Genomic DNA, 24,172 nt, shown 5'->3' with positions numbered 1-24,172 from the left:
ATATGGCGATCAGCTAAACCCTGAGCATGTGGGCAAGACTCACCAGCCAGACATCCAGGAAAGAATTCTCTATAGTAACTCAGATCCCACCCCATCTAACATCGCATCACAAGCCATTGGGTTTCATATTTACCGCTAGTAGTTTTGTGCAGTCTATTTTGGAGTCGCTTTTCAGCTGGAACTTTCAAAATACACACTAAGTGTTCCTGTTGTCAAAGACATCAAAAGTAGGTGTCGAGATTTCTTGTTGGAATTTGTGAAACAAAGATCGCCATCAAATGTTCAGTGATTAAATCCTTTTCAGTACTAAGTTTTTCTATTGTGCTCAGCCCTGCATGACCTAGATGAAATATCAACCATTGTTTTGTAGAGACCTTGGACAGTTGAACCAGCAGTAGAGAGTTTTGCCTATGATTCACTGGCATACTCAAGACAGCTAAGTAGAATAGATTTGGGTTGAAATTCTTGAATGCACTGCTGCTGGGGACAAAGACTTAGTGGACTTAGGGCTTGTCTACATCACAAAGTTGCAGCGCTGGTGAGGGGGTTATAGCGCTGCAACTTAGGAGGTGTACACATCTGCAGGGCATCACCAGCGCTGCAACTCCCTGTTTGCAGCGCTGGCCGTACTCCCGTTTTGTCTCGGGTGTAGAGGATCCAGCGCTGGTGATCCAGCGCTGGTAATCAAGTGTAGACACTTACCAGCGCTTTTCTTGACCTCCGTGGAATAAGCAGGTATCCCAGCATACCTGAGGAAGCCTCTGGTAATCAAGCAGGTCTCCTTCCCCGGTTTGCTCTCGCGTTCCCCGAACCCCCGTGCAAGCAGGTCTCCTTCCCTGCGGTTTGCTCTCGCGTTCCCCGAATCCCCGAGCAAGCAGGTCTCCTTCCCTGCGGTTTGCTCTCACGTTCCCCGAATCCCCGAGCAAGCAGGTCTCCTTCCCTGCGGTTTGCAGGGGGGTTCGGGGAACGCGAGAGCAAACCGCAGCGAAGCTGGTCTCCTTCCCCGGTTTGCTCTCGCGGTCTCCTTCCCTGCGGTTTGCAGGGGAGTTCGGGGAACCCGAGAGCAAACCGCGGCGAAGCTGGTCTCCTTCCCCGGTTTGCTCTCGCGTTCCCCGAACCCCCCTTGAAGCCGCCCAACAGCGCTGCAGTGTGGCCACATCTAACACCACTTGCAGCGCTGGTTGCTGTAAGTGTGGCCACTCTGCAGCGCTGGCCCTATACAGCTGTACTAATACAGCTGTAACAACCAGCGCTGCAAAATTGTAGATGTAGACATACCCTTAGCTTATTTGCTCTTTTGTTGCTGTCGCTACCTTCTAGCAACACTGCGCTTGAAAGATTTTCTCAGATGAACTTGATAAAAACAAAACTGTGCAACAAGATGCAAGAGGAACTTTTAGAAAACATTCTTTGTGTTGGAGCATATATGCAGTGACATGAGCATATATACAGTGACACAAAATCTGTTGCGAACAGTTTGCACCAATGAAATTATTTCACTGGTGATGTGTGACCACCAACAGAAGCATTCTACTTCTGACGAAGACTGCTATTTTTAATGCTGTCATTAGCCATACTTTGTTTGAAACATCTGCTAACCCTCTCTTGGGATACAGGTACCAGAATGGTGGTTTTGATTTTTGAATTTGATTGCCATCTCATAGCTTTGTTGCTAATGTGGATGAACTTCTGCTGGGGCATGTAGCTTTTTTATCAAATCTGTACTAGGTATCTAAAGCTTTTGTTTGGTCTATACATCAAATAACAATGTATTTAATAAAAATCTTCAGTATACAGATTGGGCTATTTTTAAAGTGACTTTGGGTTATTAATGCAGTAAAAATCTGATGATTCTTCACCCTTGTATATAGTTCATTGTATTAGTGTGGTTATGACACATCAACCTCATTTTACCTCAATTTTTGCAGGAAAACTCTATATGCTGTAAACCTAACCTGCCAGTTTTCAGGCTGAGGTGACTAGATTTTTGTGAGCAAACTCAGATTTATAAGGGAAACTGAGCTGCAATAACAACACAGTTACATGTGTTGCTCCATAATAAGGTATGCATATTGAATGTAAACATTTTTAATCACCGAATTTACAGGGTCAGGAGCATCTTGCAAGGGGCAATGTAAAATTCAAAGCAATTTTTCACCAGCTTTTGCAGAGTAGTCCAGATTTTGCTGGATTTCTTTCAATTTGAGAGGGTGTGTGTTGTTCCCCCCCCCACCACACACACAGTTGTGATAGTCACTGTTTACTCAATACTGAAGTATTGCATCTTTAAATTAGTATACGATGTATATGAGGGTAACTTCTTTGGCTTAGAAAATCAGTTTAGAGTTTATACAGCTACCTCAAGCAGGAAAGTAAGAGATTCAGTCTTGCATCTGGTTTGTCTTACTCAGCTAATCTGTATTGCTGTGTGCACAATATTTTTCTTTTTTTTTTTTTTAAGCCCTGCTGTGTAAAATAATAAACTTTTGAACAGGCCTGACTTTTTCAGAGATGTCTAGCACCCACAACTTCCATTAACTTCAGCTGGACTTGTTGGTTCCCAGTACCTTTTTGAGAATCAAGACATGTGATGCTGTGCTACATTTTATAACCCTGAAGGGACCAACTTTTTGCTAGGCACTGTATGAACACACAGCATTATGGGATCCTGGTCCTTGACTGAGGCTCCTAGGGGCTGATGGAATGCAAATAATAAATTGTTCCTTTCCTCCTTTTCGTCATATCTCCAGGCACAAAGAAGCTATCACCAAGGTTTGCCCCCCATCCCCAAAAGCTTAAACGCCCCTCCCAATTACAGTGTAGTTGCAGAAGATTCCATTCGGCCGAGAAGCCTAGGAGTGGAAGAAACCAGAAAGTACTGTATTTATCACCACATGACAACTGTTGATATGCAGGCATTGAAGCTCTGCCTTCCATGTCATCACCCATGCAGATTGCCATGTTTAACACAAAATGAGTCTGAAGACTTGAATGGTACTTGTGTAAATCAGTCTGATACAGACATTTTGTTAAAATTCCCCATGGCAAACTTATGCTGCATTAAGGAAGAGGCAAAAGAGCTTAGTATGGTTGCACCTAGTGGAGCTCCTTGGGACCGTAACTGGTGGTGTAAATCCAGACTCACTCTCCATCTGGATATCTGTGAGGAATTGTCACTGTAGTTCACAGAGACGAGAACTCATATCTGAAGTGGTCTCATGGGGACATCAAGAGCAGTGGGGTCTAAGACAACCCTTCCTCACAAACAATGCAGCCTGTCTGTCCAAGTAGTAGTCATGGAAATACTAACAGCAACTGGAACTGTCACATGTTTCTCTGACCCTTCCTAGCTGATAAAAATACTGAGAACACTTGGAACCATTCCTAAAAGATGGTAGCATGCCTTTCAAATAGGGAATTCTCCTTTCTAACCAAGAAATAGACCATAGCCTGATTGGTGCTAAAGATGGTGCTGCCACCACTGCTACTACTAAATCCTAGTGACCTTGCCAGTTACCATCGGATACGCTCTTCTTCAGGAGGCTGTATCTGTATCATGAACAGAAGTTGGACCAAAAAAAGGTGGTGTTATCAAACCCACCTTGTCTCTGTTTTCCAGGCAAGCCAGTCAAGAAGCTAGTCAAAAAAGCTCCAGAGTCAATCAGCTCTGCTGGTACCCTGGTTTTTTTAGAGTTTAGGGACAAGGATTTGTTCAGAGACTGCACCAGTTGCTCTAGGAGATTACCTGTCTGTGTACAAGAGAATTATATCCATCCTCATTAATAGATCTGTGGCATTCAGTGCTAATGAAATTCTCTTGTCTCCACTCCATGATATTGTAGGGGTGAACAGAAATGTCCTTTAAACAACTCTTAGTGTCACCACTTTAAAATTTTGTTTTTGTTCATGCTTGCTGAACCCTGGTGCATCCAGCTAACTTTCTTCTGACTCCCCTACATTTGAGTGGTGAGAGCTCGCAAATACGCATCTCTTGAGATACTTTCCCTTCTGCCAAGAAGTCCTCTGGGAAAGATTAGGCGAGAAACGCCTGAAAGATGATTGGGGGGGGGGGAGCAAAGCAGAAACTCTTGTGGAAAAACACTTTTCAAGTTCTCTTGTACATTATAGAAACAAAAAAGCAAATTCCACCCTGAAAAAAAAAGATTTACATTCAATATTTTGGAGCACGTACTCAATACCATCGGGGATTCTCTCCATTTCTAGGATACTTAACATTTATTTGCATCTGAACTAAGAAAGCAACTAAGCCTCTGTACACCTCTATAGTAATAGGAGGTGTCAAACAAAGTTTTTAGGGAAAGTTTGGCAGAAGAGCTTTGCCAAAATCCAATATACCTTGCTTTAAAAAAAAAAAAAGTACTTGCATTTAGAGATCAAAGTATATTTAAGGAAATACTCAGAAATGTCAATAAAATAACTCTCCGGTAATGGTGAAGAATCTGTCTTTATTGCATAGCTTTAAAATATTTATTTAAATACTCACTAAGATAAATGAGGGAGATTCCTATACATGAGCTCTCTTGGCTGCAAAACCAAGAAAGCAATTAATATAACGAAAATAGTCTTCAAAACTGAAAGACTATGACTTTCTTTTTTTTTTTCAGTGGAGGTTGATCTATACAAAATATTAGTCTATGGATAACGATTATAACTCCATGGACTATGCACTCATTTTGTGTGGGTTGCTATTGCTTCCACTAACTAAACTGATCTCCATTTCTTCTAATTCTAGAAGAAACCCAGTTAAGTTAATTTCTTTTATGTACCATGTCAAATGTAAGGTAGCTCTGAAAATTGGAATTGACTTCAGCAGGGACTAATCTCTTAAACCTTTAGCTTATGGAACATCAGTAGCTGGCTTAGTTTTTCATAAATTGTTTATGGTTAGCTTGGGGTTCAGTTATATAAAACTGGTAACTTCATTTCCAATAAATTTATTCTGAGATATTGTTCTCCCAAAAAAACCTTTTAATTTTCAGAAATGGATGATGAGGACTGTGAAAGAAGAAGAATGGAATGCTTAGATGAAATGTCCAATCTTGAAAAACAATTTACAGACCTCAAAGATCAGTAAGTAGTCAAACATATTTTTAAAAAGTCTCTTCCTTTGGGGGGCTCATTCTTTCAGTAGTGCTATAAGTGACCATGAACAGTCAGTCTTTCTTTTCCTGTGTTGCAGGAATTACTCTTATCTGGAAGAGGATTCTACCATTCTAGCAGCTGTTGACTCTTTAAAGAGCATAGTGTTAAATTGGCATTCTGAGATGAAATAATTGTGCGGGTAGTCAAATTTCTACTTTATTCTCTCAGTAGAATTTTTAGGGGGAAGATAAATGTAGTTTTAGAGTAAGAAAGGGGATCTTGAATGCAGTTGCTGGGTGGAGGGGCCAGCATGAGTCTCCTCTCCCAAAATGCTGAGGGGATATATGTAGACCTGCATTCTTGGGGTGGCATCAGGACCCCTTTTGCTTCCCTATGTGATTGGTACCAGTATATTCCCCCAGCATTAAGTAAAAGTTAGAGTTAACTTTTCAATATCAGTGTAACAGACTGCAAAATTTGACTTCCCTCTCAACTGATAGTCTCACCAATAAAGTGTTTTGAATTGTCATTTAGATCTTGTTTTCAGAAATAATTCTGTAAGGTCAAAAAATTGTGCTTTAGCAGCAATTAATACCTATTGAAGTTCTGTCAGCCTGTTTCTCTCCTTCACCGCTTTAGATAGGTTTATCTGTAATAGACACGAAGGGAAAACTAAAAAAAGCAGGTAAGCTAGTATTAATGTTTGACCATCCAGCTTTCAATTTAACTGATATGCTATACACTTTGTAAAAGTTATCACTATTGAACCCAGAGACTCCACTTGAGAATGGGGCTCTCTTACAAACTGTAAAAACTGTTTATGATAGATGCATTGTAATCTTTAGACTTAACCTGTGTGTTCTGTAGGTAAAAGGATTTGTCCCACATCACTCTGCCAATTAATATCAACTTGTTCAGAATGGAACAATTTTAGAGGTTTTAAAATATCAGCTCACTTTCCATGCCAGTTGATATCTTAGCTGAAGGTGCCAGTTAGTGTTATGGTAGGAATATTTTATGTGGTATGCAGAATCTGTCCACTGAGAACTGATATGAAGGCTCATCTCTTTCCAAGTAGGTTGCTCATCTTTTTGCATGTAGCATTATTTTGATAATTCAGTTGCTGCCAATCTGGGTAATTTTCGTAAAAGTTTCTGTATACCATCACCAGTTCCTAGTCACTTTCCCCTTGATGTTGGTCATGTTTGTTTTAAGTGACGTGATCATATTCTGCAATGCTGTTTAATATCTGTGATTCCATCTTCAGAAAGAAGGGATAGAAATGCTGTGCTTGTACATCTTTCCTAGAAGAGTGAAGTATATGAAAAGAAAATAGTTTAATTTAAAAATGACTTTTGTCTTGGAATTTAGAATGGCAACATTTAGATTTCTAGGTTTTAGTAGATCTGTCATGGGATTATTAAACTTTATGGTTGTAGATATGGGATTGTCTAAAGAATTCTTGCATATGAAACTGTCATTTCTGCTGTTCTGCTTGTATTGGCTCTTAAGTAATACACTACATTTTTATTTTAAGACTTTACAAAGAAAGATTAAGCCAAGTGGATGCAAAACTACAGGAGGTCATAGCTGGAAAGGCACAAGAATACTTGGAACCATTGGCAGCTTTACAAGAAAACATGCAAATCCGAACAAAGGTGGCAGGTAGGAATGTGACATGATTGTTGCTGTTTAACAGTGTAGATCTACTATGCAACTTTAAAGTCAGTTGACTCATTCTAGAACAGGGGTAGGCAACCTATGGCACGGGTGCTGAAGGTGGCACGCGAGCTGATTTTCAGTGGCACTCTCACTGCCTGGGTCCTGGCCCCTGGTCCAGGGGGCTCTGCATTTTATTTAATTTTAAATGAAGCTTCTTAAATATTTTAAAAACCTTATTTACTTTACATACAATAGTTTAGTTATATATTATAGACTTTTATAGAAAGAGACCTTCTAAAAAAAGTTTAAATATATTACTGGTACGCGAAACCTTAAATCTGAGTGAATAAATGAAGACTCGGCACAGCACTTCTGAAAGGCGGCTGACCCTTGTTCTAGAACATGTGACTATTATAAATTTGAAATGCCTCAGAAGAGAAATCTAATGGATGCTTTTTTAGCAAAAGCCAACATTGTAATAGATTGTCTGTCTCCTCAAGGTACCGTCTGATTAAACCCGAGGCAGTATGATGTTAACTTGTGCCACATCTGTTCTCTGTCTCTGTAGCATTGTACAAAATGATTACACTTCTGCATTAATAAGGGCTGCTATTTCTATTAGTGTCAGAGGATTTCAAAAATAAAGGATATGAAAATGTGAAGGAGACTTTTTCCTTTAGATTAATCTCAGATAGATAAAATTTTGAGTACTTTTTTTACGGCTTTAGAAACCTTGTTGTGAGTTGTCTTTTATAAACTTTAAAACTGCTACTGTATTTTATTAGAACTTGTTAGATCCCTTAATGTACAGTGCTAGAAGACAATATGACACACAAGCACACTTAAGCTTGTAATTTTTAAAATCTAACTCTCTGAATATATTCTAACACTCTCTAAAATAGTTTCTAGCTATAGTTTTGTATAACCAGTTCAGCTGCCCTGTAATCCATGTCTCCAGACCTTACTGTGCAGAGGATATAGGGCATGTAAATTCCTTATCAATGGGTCGACAGCAGGTGTGCAGTTCTGACCCCAAAAAAGAAAAACCAAATAATTCCAGAAATTTTAAACTCCCTAGCATTTATATAAATTGGATCCTAACATCTGGATATAGTTTTAATAAGAATTCTTGTCAACTCAATTTTGTCTGCTGAGGTTGAGTATTAGCCATGCCTTATGGCAGTTACATAGTACGCTGACATGACAAAGAAATTGAAGAGGAAAACAAAGATCTGCTCCTCTTGTTCTACCCCATTACTAAGTTTTTGGATGGTGACCTCTTCAGCCAGATTAATCCACAGATGCTCAACCTGTCTGTGGTAGGAGAGGGGTGTCCCCTAGCACAGGTTTAAAAAGAGCCACGAGGTACCATGCCTACCCCCTCTGAAGGGAGAACCAGCAGAAATGTTTAGCTGTACTTCAATTTAGAAAAGTGCAAAACTGCCTCGGCTTGCATCATTAGTGTGGTGATCACAAACATTGCCAACTCTTTCTTTCTCATCACTCAGCTCCATGCAATGAAGCAAAAGCAGGTCAGGCCCAGAGGATCAAAAGGGATCTTGTCTTTATTCTGTGGGTTCCTCTCAATGGGGTTTTCCCTACCGCTCCCTCATATAAGGATAACTTAGGATTTCGGGGGCTAGAGATTCTTTCCCCCAGAAAGATCACCTAACCTTTCTTCAATCCTAGATATCCTCTTCAGAACTGGTCTTTCTCCTGGTATTGACATATGTTGTTGTAATGTGTCCTGTTATCCTAACTTAGGTCTTGGATACCCTGGCTCAAACCTCAGACCTGTACTGCAAGCAGTGGCATAACCAGGTGTAGTGAACAGGGGAAGCGACGACCAAAAAAGGTGCCACCTGCTGCAGCGCTTTTACTCACCCAGCAGCACGTTTACTGACAGGACGGTGCTCTGGGTCTTCAGCAGCAGGTCCTTCACTCACTCCATAGGTCTTCAGCAACGGGTCCTTTGGTTCCTTCCCCCCGCCCCCCCCCCCCCAACTATGCTACTGACTGCATGTACTGAGTCTGGAGTCACAATGGTATGGAGAGGCAATACATTGAGATTCTCTGACCCGTTCACATCTTCAGTGTAGTTGGGGAGCACATTACCCTGTCTCCTTCAGAATCCTGAGAGTAACCCTAAAAGACAGAGAGAAAAGTAAGCAGGCCTTACCCAGTTGGAGCTACTGTATCATGAATACCTTTCAAGTTGAAGAAGAAATTCATGGTCTCCACGCTCAGACTAGTCATATCTCTGAATCAGATTCAGAGGAGTTAGTTCTAGAGAGAACTCCAAAAGCCTGGGTTAGTTGTGGAAGCCAAAAAAACAAAACCAAAAATCTATAGCATTATTTTCTCCCAGTCATCTTCATAATCACTAGACTCAAAAATGGCTTTTCTCAAATCTTGAGAAAACAGTAAGGAAAAAGAAAGCTATGAAATCTAAACAGATGGATCCCTGCTGGAATTAAGGGTTAGCTATCAGAAGCCGAGCAGGAAGTTTGTCTTGTACTATTTGTCCCAGAATAGTATGAGACCCACATTCAGTCGTAGCAAGACTAGAGCTTTGCTGGATAGTTCTTCCTGGTTTCCCCCTTGCCCTTAAAAAAGAGAGGGCAGGCGGATGAGACTGTCTGTCAGGGATCAAACTAGACCTATACATTCCCTTACCCGCTGCCTTGGAGGACATCATTAGAATCCGCAAAGACCAAAAGGCTGGAAGGAAAGGTAAACTTTTTTGCAGTGTCAGTAGGGATAGGATTTCCTAATGAGTAGGGCCCTACCAAATTCATGGTCCATTTTGGTTAATTTCATGGTAATAAGATTTTAAAAAGTCATAAATTTCATGAATTCAGATATTTAAATCTGAAATTTCAGTGCTGTAATTGTAGAGGTCCTGACCCAAAAGGAGCTTGGGTGAAGAAAGTTATTGTAGGGGGGTTCATATTGCCACTCTTACTTCCGTGATGCTACTGGTGACACTGCTGCTTCAGAGCTGAGTGGCTGGTGAGCAGTGGCTGCTGGCCGGGAGCCCAGCTCTGAAGGCAGTGCTGTTGCCAGCAGCGGCGCAGAAGGATGGCATGGTATGGTATTGCTACCCTTACTTCTGCACAGCTGCTGGGGGGGCCCTGCCTTCAGAGCTGGGCTCCTGGCCAAAGCTGCTGCTCTCTGGCCGCCCAGCTCTGAAGGTAGCACAGAAGTAAGAGTGGCAATACTGCGACCCCACCCCCACTATAACCTTTCAACTCCATTCTCCGCCATGCCCTCCTTTTGGGTCACAGATTTCACAGTCCATGATGCATTTTTCACAGCTGTGAATTTGGTACGGCCCTACTCTTATCTGGAGAAGGACACGGCATTTCCTATGAGGAGGCTTGCTATCAAAGAACTTGATGTGCATGATGGTAAACTCCTCCCTGGCAGGAAATAATGAAGTAAGCTCCAGCAGCTTCCATTTGCTTCACTTGGGCCATGCTAGTGTGGACAGACTCCTTGTTCAGTTTTTGGGTTTCTCACTGTCACTTAGGAAGCCTTGGCCCCTAGAACAGTGGTTCTGAATCTTTCCAGACTACTGTACCCCTTTCAGGAGTCTGATTAGTCTAGTGTACCCCCAAGTTTCACCTCACTTAAACTACTTGCTTACAAAATCAGACATAAAAATACATAAGTATCATAGCGCACAATTACTGAAGAATTGCTTGCTTTCTTTTTACCATGTAATTATAAAATCAATTGGAATATAAATATTGGACTTACATTACAGTATATAGTAATATAGAGCAGTATAAAGAAGTCATTGTGTGAAATTTTAGTTTGTACTGATTTTGCTAATGATTTTTATGTAGCCTGTTGTAAAACTAGGCCACTATCTAGATGAGTTGATGTACCCCCTGGAAGACCTCTGAGTACCCCCAGTGGTATGTGTACCCCTGGCTGAGAACCACTGCTTTAGCAGAAACTCTTACAACCTACTTTTCCTGCATTCCCTGCACAAGTTATGTTGTCAGGCCATGTCTACACTACTAAATTATGTTGGCCTGACTTACGTCAGAATACATTCATTACAGTTATCAAATCACTTTTTGTGTGTGTGCGCGAGCACGCTTGGCTACTTATGTTGGCAGTGCGTGTCCTTACTAGGAGTGCTTGTATCAATTGTATTGACAGTGTGAGGCATTGTGGGATTGTTCCTGAAAGCCACTAACAGTTGATGTAAGCAACACAGTATCCACACTGACACTGCATCAATGGTGAATTTCTGGGATGGGGCAGGAGATTGGGGGGCAGGAAGGAGTCAGGTGATCACTGGTTACCTGGGGCAGTGCCAGCTTCCGAAAGCAGCCTGCACACCCCTCTGGTATTGGCTCCACAGTTTGGGCAGGGGCAGCGTGTGGAGGACCCTCCCTTCCCCGGTCCCTGTCCCCCCACCCCACTGGGGCTGCAGGGATATGCTGGCCACTTCCCAGAGCAGAGTGGGCAGGAAGCAGCCGTAGGCTGTGTCTATACTGCCACTTTCAGCGCTAAAACTTTGGTCGTTCAGGGGTATGAAAAAACACACCCCAGAACGACAAAAGTTTTAGCGCCGAAAAGTGCCAGTATAGACTGCGCTTACCCCTCGTTTGGGGTGATTATTTTATAATGCTGGGAGAGCTCTCCCATGGCGATAAAGGGTGACTACGCTGCTCTTATCACAGCGTGGCCAGTCCTGCCGCACTGCTGGTGGTGGCAGTGGCTGGGGATCCCTGGGCCCTTTTAAATTGCCCAGGGGCAGCAGTGGGGACCGAGAGGCACGTGGGAGCAGCAGGTGGGGCCGGAGGAGGAGATCTGGCCCTGAACATTGGTGTAGCTGGGCTCCTGAATATTCATGGAGCCCAGGCACCACAGGCCCATACAACTCACCGCCGCTGGCTGGAATCATGGAAAACTGACATAGCAACTCAGATACCATGAAAGGTGCTGACAAAAAGCAATATTGGACCTCATTCTTGAACAAATTATTTGAAGAGGAAAGCTACTCATTTCATTTGCATTATAATACTGTGATTTGTCCTCTCAAAAGTGCAAGATCTTCCATACATGCACATACCAATGTTATCCAGGGTTGGGATATTTAACATAGTAGTCTTGTACTTAGTGTTAAGGAACACCAGCCTTACATGAATCACCCAAATACAGATACACATAGTCCTACTTCTTGGAGAAGAAAACTCAGATAATTTTGAGCAGCTTTTCATGTTTGATACATTACATTCTGCTACAGAAGTTTTCTAAATTGTCATGGTACTTGACATACAGCTCAACAGTTTTTTGGTTGTTCCAGCTGTAATCCCCCTACTGTTCACCATCCCAGTTTGAGATTGTACAAGAATCGGGTATATCTGCCTTGTAGCTTTTTACAAAACTTTGGGGAACTGGGCTTGAGATTTCTCAGTGTGCTTGGCATAGTGTGCCAGTATGTGGTCATCTCAGACAAGACCCGCTCAGACAAACGACCAGAAACAAAGCTTTATTGTAAGGAAACATCAGGATTGCAGTCTAGCAGCCTCTTCTCTGCTTGCTTCAGGCTGCCTGCTTCAGTACTAAAACTTCCTGCTGGGAAGGCGGAGGGTACTTCTGGCAGGGCCCAGGAAGTTTTCCCAACATGCAGTGGTTTGTAGTCCACTTATAGTTCTTACTGCTGCTGCTGAAACACACTGGACCTTGGGCTACACAGCCATCAGTCAGTTAGCAACTAGAGAGGTTATAAACAAATAGTCCAAATCTTTTCTCATCACACTTTATCAGCCGCTTCACTTCTTTAGCCAACTTGCTTAGATGCTGTTTCACACCAATATGCAAGTGCACCCCACTAACTTGGAGTTTTAATTCTAGCCTGAATCAGAAGTGCTATATTATCATGTCCCAATAATCAGTAATAGCATTCATTTCACTTTTATTTTATAGTAACTCTATTTCTTAAACTCTAAACTTAATATCTAAAACTGTTACCCATACTATATTCTCATTTCCCAAAAGTGAGTTGAAAAGATGTTTTGTTGTTGATCAGTTCACTGAGTATGAGAAGAACATTTTAAGAAGCACGATGACTTGTCTTCTAACATCTTAACTCTTCACAATGTTAGATGGGGGATATAATTGAGTAAAACTTCAGTGATAGAAATTGTTCATTCTAGGTCTCTTATTGCTAGATTAATATGTTAATCTGACATCTGTTGTGTAGGGAGGGTTGGAGAAGCATGCTGAAAGAGTTTTTAAAAGCTAGTATTTGCTGACACAGTAAGGATTTTTTTATTTTTTTAAATAAAAGTGGCTATTCAAATCAGTGTGTAAAATGCCCTTTTAATTTTTAAGTGATTCTTGGGAATAGAGAAATTGCTAATTTGTACTCATTAATTGGGGAAGTACTTTGTGAAAGACCAGCTGAATTTGAAAACAAAAACTGTCTTATGCCAGTACATTTAATTCTATTTTAACTATTCAGAGCCCTTAATTGAAAACTTATATGAGCAGAAATGGATGCTAATAGAATTTGAGGTTACAGAGAATTCTGTGATTTTTTTTGGAAAACTGTAAGAAACTGTTCAGGAGATTCAAGTTCTCCATTTAGCGAAGAGATACAACATGGACCACTAATAAGAATGGAAGAGCACTTCAGTTCCCATGCTTTTCAAGCAAGAAGCTTGTCCTCCTAGGTCACATAGGTGAACACAAGAAGAGCCATACTGGGTTGGACCATTGGTCCGTCTAGCCCAGTAACCTGTCTTCCGATAGTGGCTGCTGCCAGATGCTTCAGAGGGAATGAACAGAACAGGGCAATTTCTCAGGTGATCCATCTTCTGTCATCCAGTTGCATTTCTGGCGATCAGCGGTTTAGGGACGCCCAGAGCATGGTATTTGTTCCTGACTATTTTGGCTAATAGCCATTGATGGAGCTATCCACCATGAACTTACCTAATTTTATTTTTTTTGAACCCAGTTATACTTTAAGCATGGGATGCTGTGAAGGCCAATTCAATCTTTGACCGGTCTCATAAGATTGCCCACAGGCTAGATGGTTGTGGTGACTTGTCTCTTGAGAATAGCCTGGAAACCACCAAACAGTTAGTAATACCCAAGAACTACTGACTTTGGCTGGATACATTTTGTCCTCTTCTCCTGCTTTATTAATTATTGTATTTTTGTTAGCCTCCCATTCATTACTATTAAACACAGTACTGCGGTAGCACCTAGAGACCTCAGCCAGGTTGTGGCCCCATTATGTTAGTGCACTGTATGCACATACATATACCTTTTAAAAAAAAAAAAAAATTGCGCTCTCTGCTTGAAACGATCTTCCTCCAATGAACCAAATTATCTCTGCCAGAAGTGGCAAAGCTGTAACATAGTAAGTCTACCTTGTGTTGCATTGACAGAATGTTGTGGGATAAATTAGTTTCTTTTCCACCTGTATTGCCAGCAGGATAAAATTTTTAGTCTCTATAAATATAGAAGTCAACAAAATTGAGGACAATTTTCTCTGCAGCCTCTTGTTCAGTCGGTTATTTTTTCATACAAGTTTTATACTCTGTGTACTGTCTGAACACTGTCAATATGTAAAATAGTATTTTTTTCCATATGTGCATTGCTCTAGGACTAGCAATAGCAATCTTAACAGATAATTCTGAAATCAGTTACTCTTATTTTAAAAAAAAATAATAATGCTGTAATTTGTCTGGTTGCAGGTATCTATAGAGAGCTCTGTTTAGAGTCTGTAAAGAACAAATATGAATGTGAAATTCAAGCTTCTCGCCAGCACTGTGAGGTATTGTCAACTTGTTTAAACTGGTGGCTAATCAAGTCTGTCCTTAATGGATGTGCAACAGTTTCCAAGATTTGGTCCATTTTAAGTTTGTATTATTTTGTAACTTCAATATTTTGATGTAACTTTCTTTATCATTTCAAAAGAAATACATCCTTAACAACTTAAAGAAATGAGACCTTGACTAGGTGTCAGTTTGGTTTACATAAACAAGATTAATACTACTTTCATTAACAGGGCCTGTCTAAGATTGAAAAGACCTCCAATCATTTCTGGAATCTCTTTTATATACTAGGCATCTGAGGAAAATAGTGGTATTCTACCATAAATATAGCAGTCACATTTTGAAATAATTCTATTTTTAAAAGCAGCTTATGGGCAGAAAATAATGTTGTCACTATTCAAAAATTGGTACGAGAGAATTAGACATGTTTCTATTTCAGTAGAATCTCTGATCATTTCAGCAATAGATAGAAAAGTATTTGCATAGACAGAGTTGTAGAACAATCACCGTATCTACTCGTTCATAAGCCGACTATTTTTGGTAAAAAAGTAACGCATCAAAGAGTGGGGGTGGCTTATAAACAGGTCTACACCAAAATTTGATGATTTTAAACTCTATGGAATCATTAAATTGAATATCTAATACATTGTCATTTTGTTTACCTGGAGCATCTGCAGGCATGGAGCCCCTCAGCTCCCTGTGGCTGCGGTTCACCATTCCCAGCCAATGGGAGCTGCAGGAAGTGGCTTACCCTGACGGGCCAGGAACCAAAGTTTTCCAACCCCTGAAATATAGGGTTGGCTTATGAAAAGGTCATACAGTTTTTGCTATTTTTACCTATCAGTTTTTTCGGGGGGGGGGGGGGGGGGTCAGCTTATAAACGAATGGGCTAATGAACAAGTATATACAGTAATTCTATTGATACTTTTTTTTCCACCTGAACAAGGATCAAAACCTTTAAACCCAGAGACAGAAATTCTGCTTGTAAAAACAAAAGCTGCTTTCTGTGAGTGCATATAATACTTGAAATGTATGGACTAATATGAATCTTCGTATTTTGATACTGTTACCTGTTTCCTGGATGTAAATTGTCACAACCTGATCTAGTCCTTCTCTGAATAGACATCAGTCTACTGAAATTGACTTCCATGTGCTTCTAAGCCTCCTGGGTCTGGATAGTGACTGATCACTGCTCTGAGCTCTGTATCTCTGAAGCATACTCCCTCATGTCTGACACCATTCTTGGGCAGTGGGACCCTGCAGTCTGGCTGCCTACACTCCAGACCCAGTGCCTTAGCCCTCTTGACCCTCCAGTTGTTAGACAAGCCTTTGTTTCCTCCCCCCACACGAAGCTGTAGGAGCTCCAGTTTCCTTGTTATACCCTTCAGGGATAACATGGCAGTTAAGCACAGGCTTAGCAAAGAAATCTGACACTCTCTTCACATAAATCACAAGTTACAGACCCATTGAAAATAAATTCCTAAATACAATCCCCTTCAGGGAGAGCCCTGCCTTTGGTTAATCCAGGCCTGTCCTAAAGCACTCAGTGTGCTTGCACAGGGCCCCCATCTCAGTCGGGGCCCCAGTCACTGAATGGGTAGTGTTATGATGTGGTGCACAGGGCCACAAAGCCACTCGTCACTCAAATGTGGCCTGCTCCATGTAGTGCAGGGTGGGTGGTGATAGTGAGCAGAGCTTCTGGGATTGGGCAGAGCCTCCCTAACCCAGGATGGGAGCGGAGCGCTGAGCTGGGAGGAGACTGGGGAGTGGCTGTGGAGGTCCTGGCGAGGGGTTGGGGGTGAGTTGGTGACAGGTTATGAGATGAGTGGGAGTGTTTGGGGATGGGGGCTGCAAGGTGAGTGGCGATGAGTGGCAGATGTTAGGACTGTGACAGGATTCGAGGATGTTGGGGGATGAGAAACTAGCTGGTGGAGCTGCAATGAGCAGGAAGTATGTCAGGGATGCTGGGATGTGTGTGGGGACTCTCAGGATAAGTGGTGGCTGATGGACGGTTCTAGGGGGATGGCTACTCATGCATTCCTAGATTATTAGAACTTCAAAAACAGACTCCAATGAGAGACTTCTGAACTGGAATTAATTTGCAAAATGGACACCATTAAATTAGGCTTAAATAAAGACTGGGAGTGGATGAGTCGTTACACAAAGTAAAACTATTTCCCCATGTTTATTCCTCCCCCAACCCCCACCACCACGACTGTTCCTCACAACTTCTTGTCAACTGCTGCAAATGGACCATTTTGATTACCACTTCAAAAAGTTTTTTTCTCTCCTGCTGGTAATAGCTCGATCACTCTTGTTAGAGTGTGTATGGTAACACCTATTGTTTCGTGTTCTCTGTGTGTGTGTGTGTGTGTGTGTGTGTGTGTGTGTGTGTATATATATATCTTCCTACTGTATTTTCCACTGCATGCATCCGATGAAGTGGGCTGTAGCCCACGAAAGCTTATGCTCAAATAAATGTGTTAGTCTCTAAGGTGCCACAAGTACTCCTGTTCTTTTTGCGGATACAGGTTAACACGGCTGCTACTCTGAAACCAGATTATCAGAGTTTCCAGTACTTCACAGAATGATGTGGATCTGTCCCAGCTGGCATGACCACATGCTGCACAAGGGGAAGGGGATATTTCTAAAAGCGTGCTGCCCTGCCCCCACTGGCAGGAGCTGAAATGCGCTGTAGGTTATTAACATTAACGGACATAAGTCCTTAAGCTCTTTCTTTCACTGATATGGAAGTCACAATAGAAAGTTGTGAAACAGACTTATAATTCTAGATCGGGGTTAAATGTGTATGAACATAAGTATTTTGTATATTTAAAAGTGAGGTAAATATAACTTTTCTAAGAGATTTTATTTACATCTTGGCAATTTATCCTTAATAAGGACTTGAGCAAATGTCTTGGTGCTTTCTTCTTGAGTTTCCAAAGCCTCCATCTTTTCTTGTATTTTCTTCATATTTTTTTTTTCTGGTCCATCTGTTTTGGTTTTGGTTTGTCTTGTTCCCCCTTTACATTTCGGATATCTTTGACAACAGAGAACTTGAGATATTCTCATGAATCAAGTCAGGCATCCAAGCCTTTATATTACAGAAGAGTTGAATTCCAGTGCAATTTTAGGTGCAGTTGTAGAAACTGATTTTTTGGTACCAGATAATTTCTCAGCCAACTGAATTGCCTCAAGTGCTATTGTAGATAAAAGAGAACGTGACTAGTGAGTGTTTCCTCTTCGTTACTTTCTCTCAGCTCTTCTAGGAGTCATTATCTGTTGCAATTAAAATAAAAACAAAAATCCTCCAAAGGTACTTCCCCAAAGCCCAAAACTCATATAATGCAAAATGACATGCACAGTTCTGGGATTTCAGATACTGTTTTACATTTCTTTAAAAGTCTAATTGCTGTATCTAAGCAGTTTATAATTATTGTGTCAAATATGTACTATTCTGTAAATAAAATCCATGGTATAACCATTCTTAACTTTGAAGCCAGCAACCTTGAGGGATGGGAAAGCAGCTGAAGTATTTGTCGGATTACATAGAGAATCCGAGCTTGCGTATGCATCTGCTTCTGTTTATCAATGAAGGAAGAGTTTAGTACAATACCTATAACTAAAGATAAGCCATTAATGTATTTGGAACCAAATGGTGGTAGAGTTTTTATATCCCCTTTGAAAAGTGCTAGTTTAAAACATTGTAATTTTAATTATTGTATGGTTGCCACTGCTGATTTAGGACTGTTTCACTTCACACTTTTAAATCTAGGTTGCATTATTCTGGAAACAAAATATTTCTATTGTAGCAGTCACTTCTTTGTTTGTTCACAAAGTTCAAAGGACAATTGTTAATACAATTTTATGAGAGAATCGATCTGTTACTAGTACTATAGTTAACAAAGATTAGATCTGGCTGAAAAGTGGGGACGTTTTAATAAAACATAATTATTTTTTCCCAAATTTTAAAAAACTTACTGTCAAGGTTCCTTCCCCACTCTGAACTTTAGGGTACAAATGTGGGGACCTGCATGGACACTTCTAAGCTTAATTACTAGCTTAGATCTAGTAACTCTGCCACCATCCAGAAATTTCAGTGTCTGGATCACTTCTGTCCCCCCCCAAAACCTTCCCCTCCCTGGGGAGCCTTGAGAGGCTTCACCAATTCCCTGGTGAACACAGATCCAAACCCCTTGGATCTTAAAACAAGGAGAAATTAACCATCCGCCCTCCCTTCCCCCCACCAGTCCCTGGTGAGTCCAGATCCAATCCCCTTGGATCTTAAAACAAGGAAAAATCAATCAGGTTCTTAAAAAGAAAGCTTTTAATTAAAGAAAGAGAAAAGTAAAAAAAATCATCTCTGTAAAATCAGGATGGAAAATACTTTACAGGGTAATCAGATTCATATAGCCCAGAGGAACCCCCTCTAGCCTTTGGTTCAAAGTTACAGCAAGCAGGGGTAAAATCCTCTCAGCAAAAAAGGAACATTTACAAGTTGAGAAAACAAAAATAAAACTAATCCGCCTTGCCTGGCTGTTACTTAACAATTTTGAAACATGAGAGACTGATTCAGAAAGATTTGGAGAGCCTGGATTGACGTCTGGTCCCTCTTAGTCCCAAGAGTGAACAACCCCCAAAACAAAGAACACAAACAAAGACTTCCCTCCACCAAGATTTGAAAGTATTTTGACCAATAAGGGGACCTCTGGTCAGGTGTCAGACAGGTTTACTGAGCTTCTTAACCCTTTACAGGTAAAAGTGGCATTAACCCTTAACTATCTGTTTATGACACTTACAAATTTGGAAAATTTGACCAGGTATAAATAGACAATTTAATTTGCACACCACTACAGAGTACATTCTGAATATGAAGTCCATAGTGAATTTGGTTGGAGATAGGACACCAGACTATATTGACCATGTATTTGATCCAGTCTGGTATTTCCTGTGTTCCTGGGTGTGACTTTATAGGACTGAAGGAGTGCGCAAGTCTTGACCAATGCACACAGTCCATGTCCTTGACCCACGCCTAAAGCCCTTCCAAGTTGGTAAGAACTGCCATTCATTCAGGTTTATTCTTCATTATCTTGACCTAATCAATAGACTGTTTCCAGTGCTCTTTGTGTTCCATTTTTGCTTTAGATCTACTTAATATCTTGAGAAGAGCACGAGTGATGGATCAACCATCTTCTCTATTCTTCATTGTGAGTCTTTCATCAGACAGTCATGATGGGAGATAATGTCCAACTAGAGAACATTTTGGTGGAGATCTAGCTGCTTGCTTTACATCTCCTTCCTATCATGGTCCCACTCAAATCCTCAGCACATGCACCCTTCTTTGATATCTGTATATCTTGCATCGACATGAAATATCTTGAATAAGTGTAAGCTTTAAGGGGCTGGGACATCACACTGAAAAAGCAGGTGGATGAGAGACTCAAAATCAGGTACAAAATGTGGCTTATGCTTCATGGCTGTATCCAAATGCATAAGCAACTCTTATCATGTTGCACCTGAACTTCTAAACCAGTTGATGTCAAGTGCATTTAGTTGATAAATATGCATGAATGCATGTTATAACTTCTTGCTTTTGTTTCAGAGTGAGAAGCTCTTGTTGTATGATACTGTACAAAGTGAACTAGAAGAGAAGATCAGAAGATTAGAAGAAGACAGGCATAGCATTGACATTACCTCAGGTAAATAGGATTTGAAAGATTTTTCATGACTTGGTGTCACAGTTTAGGGCAGCTGCACCTGCACTGTCCCTCCATGGGCCATTAAGAGCACCCACTCTAGGCTTCTCAGCCATCACCTCTCTTGGGCAGAGACCCATATCTCTCTCCCTCCTGACTGGGTTTTTTCCCTGCTGCAGAGTTCCCTGTCTACACTATGATTTCCCTATCGAACCAGACTACCTAAGCAGGTCTATTTCTCTGCTTTGCTTTCTCTTCAAAGAATGTGAGCAGCTGTAATTGCCGGTGGTCACAATTTACCACACAGTCATTTATAAGCAATCACATTTATTCTTAAGATGAAGGCATTACAGAAAAGAACTTGCACGTATGCCAATAAGCTTACCAGAGAGCTCCCCTATCTCCAACCAGGGCTATGGTAGGAATCAATCCTTCATAAGTCACAAAGGCATTTTTTCTGTGGTTACAAGTTCATAGCAGCCTTATCTTAGGACTAGCACACCCATGAATAGGTTAGTCTTTTCTTTTACATAGATTGGGCCTTTGATCTTTGGGTTCTGGGAACAGGTAATCAGTGGACAATGGTCCTCTCTTCAGGATGTAATTTCAACAGGCTGGATTTTTGCATAGCTGCAGGTGGGAAATTGTATTAGTCTATAGAGATTCCTCAGGCAAACACTTGATACTGTTTGTCTCAAAAGTCCATTCTTGAGTGGTACATTGTTCAACATAGTCCTTTGAAGTTCATAATGTGCCTGGGTTCACATCCCATCTCACTTCCCCCCCCTCCCCCGCGAATAGTTACATGCAGTCCTGGCCTGTAATAATACGTAACCTTTTCATTTAATATAATGGACTCCAAAGATAGTTATACTTGATTCAATAAGGATATTGCAGAAAATTGTCATATCCATCATCTGATAGCTAACTGCTAGGTCAATTATATGCAAGTACTGCATCTATAGAGCCTTTCATCACATTGTGGAATGCTGTTAATTGTATTTTAGACTTTATTCTAAGCCTCAATGAACTTAAAGTAGATACAATCTGCTGTTAGAGCAGATGTCACCATGCCTTGTCTACTATGGTGAGAATCTGTTAATTTTGGCAGACAGATAAAAGTAAGGCCTACAAAATATAGTACATTAAAATGTGACAATTGCCATTCTTCTCACAAAGAGCATATTCAGAATCTGATTTATATCCTTGTCCGACAATTTTTTTTACTGTAGAAGAGTTAAACATCAAATTCATTAATGTAATTGTAGCATTCTTATTATGCTTTTTTCAGAGTTATGGAATGATGAACTACAGTCCAGGAAAAAAAGGAAGGATCCATTTAGTCCAGATAAAAAGAAACCTGTTGTCATATCAGATATCCTTTTTCTATCATTCTTGTCTGTGCAGCATTTTGTGGTTTACATCCTTCTTACCACATGTTCTCCTGTTATATTGTCTGCTTACAGAAGACTATATATAATTTTTTAAAATATATTTAGGAAGTCTTAACAGGCTTGCAAATCCTTGCCATCTAAATATCCGTAACAGAACAATTTACAACAGTGAACTTTTGTTTAGAGGGACATTATACAGTGTTGTGTGGTTTGTTTGTTTGTTTTAAATATGGAGATATACCTATCTCATAGAACTGGAAGGGACCTTGTCATTGAGAGTCTAGTCCGCTGCCTTCATAGCAGGGCCAAGTACTATCTCTGACAGATTTTTTTGCCCCAGATCCCTAAATGGCCCCCTCAAGGATTGAACTCTTAACCCTGGGTTTAGCAGGCCAATGCTCAAACCACTGAGCTATCCTTCTGTTATATATCTGTATTTAACAAGTTCTTACCATATCAGAGTGAGCATGATTATAAAGTCCATGACATGCCACTTCCAGTGTTTTTTGTTAAATACAGTGAAATCTCTAAATACACATTTAACAGACCAAGCATGTATATCAAATGTTAATATTTCAAAAGAATTGGACAGGTGTGCTGGTTTTTTTTGCAGGTGACTCTTGTCTGAATATTGAATAAATGGCAATCAAATATGCAAGTATTTGTCCTTTGTCTATTTTTGGGTACATAATTGGTGTATTTGTTTTCCCATAACAATCTCTTATCTCCTAGTAGCTGCTAGGCTGCTGATAGCCTCTCATTGAACAAGATAGCTCAGCTTTAGAGGAATGCTTAATAAATACTTTCTTACTGCTGTTCTTGGCAGACAGATTGTGTTCTAATTGTGGTGGTGGAAATCTAGTTGAAAGGTCACCTTTTGTGACCTTGAAAATCTAGATTAAGGTCACTGTTTTCAAAATACTAGTTTCACTGTTAAGTAATTGCGAAAGTGACTGTTTTTAATTCCATCTAATTTTCCACTTCCAAAAATGGAAACATTGAATTCTTGAACATGTCAGCCAGGTTTCTGCTGTGACTTTGTTTCAATACACTGATCCATGGCATCAGCTCCAGGCAGCAAAAACAGAGGAAGGAAGTTGTTACATAGTAGCAATCATAACAGTGAGAGTAATATAGGCCAAAAGAGAGGAAAAACAAATTCTAAACATGCTTACAGAACAATTTGGGAGTGAAGGGAGAGGGCTCAAGGGAAGTTTAGGGGAAAGTAAGCAAAAAGTAAGTAAGAAGGCACAGAGAATACTCTAAATTAGATAAAATTTGGAAACTAATTCTACTGGCCATTGACAGTGATCTTTTAAAATAAAAGGGATTTAATCCCAAATTCTAGTCTTTTAAAAACTCACTCTAAACTTTTTCTGGTAAGATACTAAAGCATTATTTGATATGTCTGGTAAGTAGTGTCGTGCTTGGTGCATGGAGAAACACATGATTCTCACTCAAAGGAGTTTGCAGTCTTTAATTTAAAAAAAATACAGTTCCATGCACATGCTACGCAAGATGATGTGACAATGGATACATAATCTCCAAGAAATGTAGAACCATTTTTATGATAATGTTAAGCCACTAAAATCCAATATTGATATGCTTCAGAAGTTTAAGGAATTGATACATTTGAATGAAAATGATACCTTCCCAGGACACAAGGATAAGTAAGGAGTTAACAGCATAAGGATGGCATGATATATGCTCAGGAGATGGAGGATGAAATGAATAATTCTGGAAGATGGCTTTGGAGATGTAGGTAAAAGGAAGATGAAATGAATGTAAGTAGAGTTATAGTTAGTGTTCTGAAGGTGAAGATTAGAAACTTGAATTTGTGAATAGTAGAGAAGCAATTTGTAGACTGACATGATCAATAGCAGTATTTTTGAGGGCTGAAAAGTAGTCCTATCAGAAGCAGGAAAACTAGAGAAAAAGATTGCAGTAATTGAGGTAAATTGGCCAACATCTGGACTTTGCTTTAGAGGTAGAAGGTTGTCTTTTTTTTTTTTTTTGCGGAGATGTCAGAGGTGGTACCTTCAGAGGCAAAGATTTGTATTTGTTTTGTACAGTGCCAAACACACTTCTAGTACCAGTGACAAACAGAATTTGGCAGTAGGAGGAGAGAGGAGGCTTAATATGACATTGTGGTTGAGATTAGATGATGTGTGGAGTAAAAATAGGATAAAACTTAGACAAAAGATGCCCCTCTCCAGGTAGCTTTTTGAAAGGGAGTTGTACTATGTAACTTACTTGTTGACCTTTTCTTGTACTATGTTCTGTAGCTTGTACAATTTAACTCCATATCTTGAGTATTGTTTACCTTGTTTATTGACTGTGGTCTAATTGTTAAGGCTTAAGAGCTCTGTTTATCATTTTTTGATTGCATATTTTAAATTCCGGAGGTCAGGGTTGCTAATGTTTGCAGGCTTTAGGTTAATAAGGAGTAAGGACAAGATTCAAAAGCTGTGAATTTATAACTTTGTCACCGTTTTACAGCTGATGTCCA

General features: G+C 40.4%; 1 protein-coding gene across 2 annotated transcripts in view; it reads left to right on the top strand.

Annotated features, from left to right (window-relative positions):
- BRMS1L (BRMS1 like transcriptional repressor) overlaps window positions 1–24,172 on the top strand; it is a 49,920-nt gene that overhangs the window by 6,754 nt on the left and 18,994 nt on the right. For both annotated transcript variants that reach the window (XM_030559254.1, XM_030559255.1), the window contains exons 2-6: window positions 5,001–5,091; window positions 6,641–6,768; window positions 14,493–14,572; window positions 20,176–20,272; window positions 21,561–21,644. In XM_030559254.1, coding sequence (XP_030415114.1) covers window positions 5,001–5,091; window positions 6,641–6,768; window positions 14,493–14,572; window positions 20,176–20,272; window positions 21,561–21,644 — 480 coding nt within the window. The remainder of the gene's footprint in view (window positions 1–5,000; window positions 5,092–6,640; window positions 6,769–14,492; window positions 14,573–20,175; window positions 20,273–21,560; window positions 21,645–24,172) is intronic.

This window comes from Gopherus evgoodei, chromosome 4 (genome assembly GCF_007399415.2).
Source record: "Gopherus evgoodei ecotype Sinaloan lineage chromosome 4, rGopEvg1_v1.p, whole genome shotgun sequence".
Lineage (NCBI taxonomy): Eukaryota > Metazoa > Chordata > Testudines > Testudinidae > Gopherus > Gopherus evgoodei.
The sequence above is the reverse complement of the archived record's forward strand: the minus strand, read 5'-3'. Positions and strand labels throughout refer to the sequence as shown.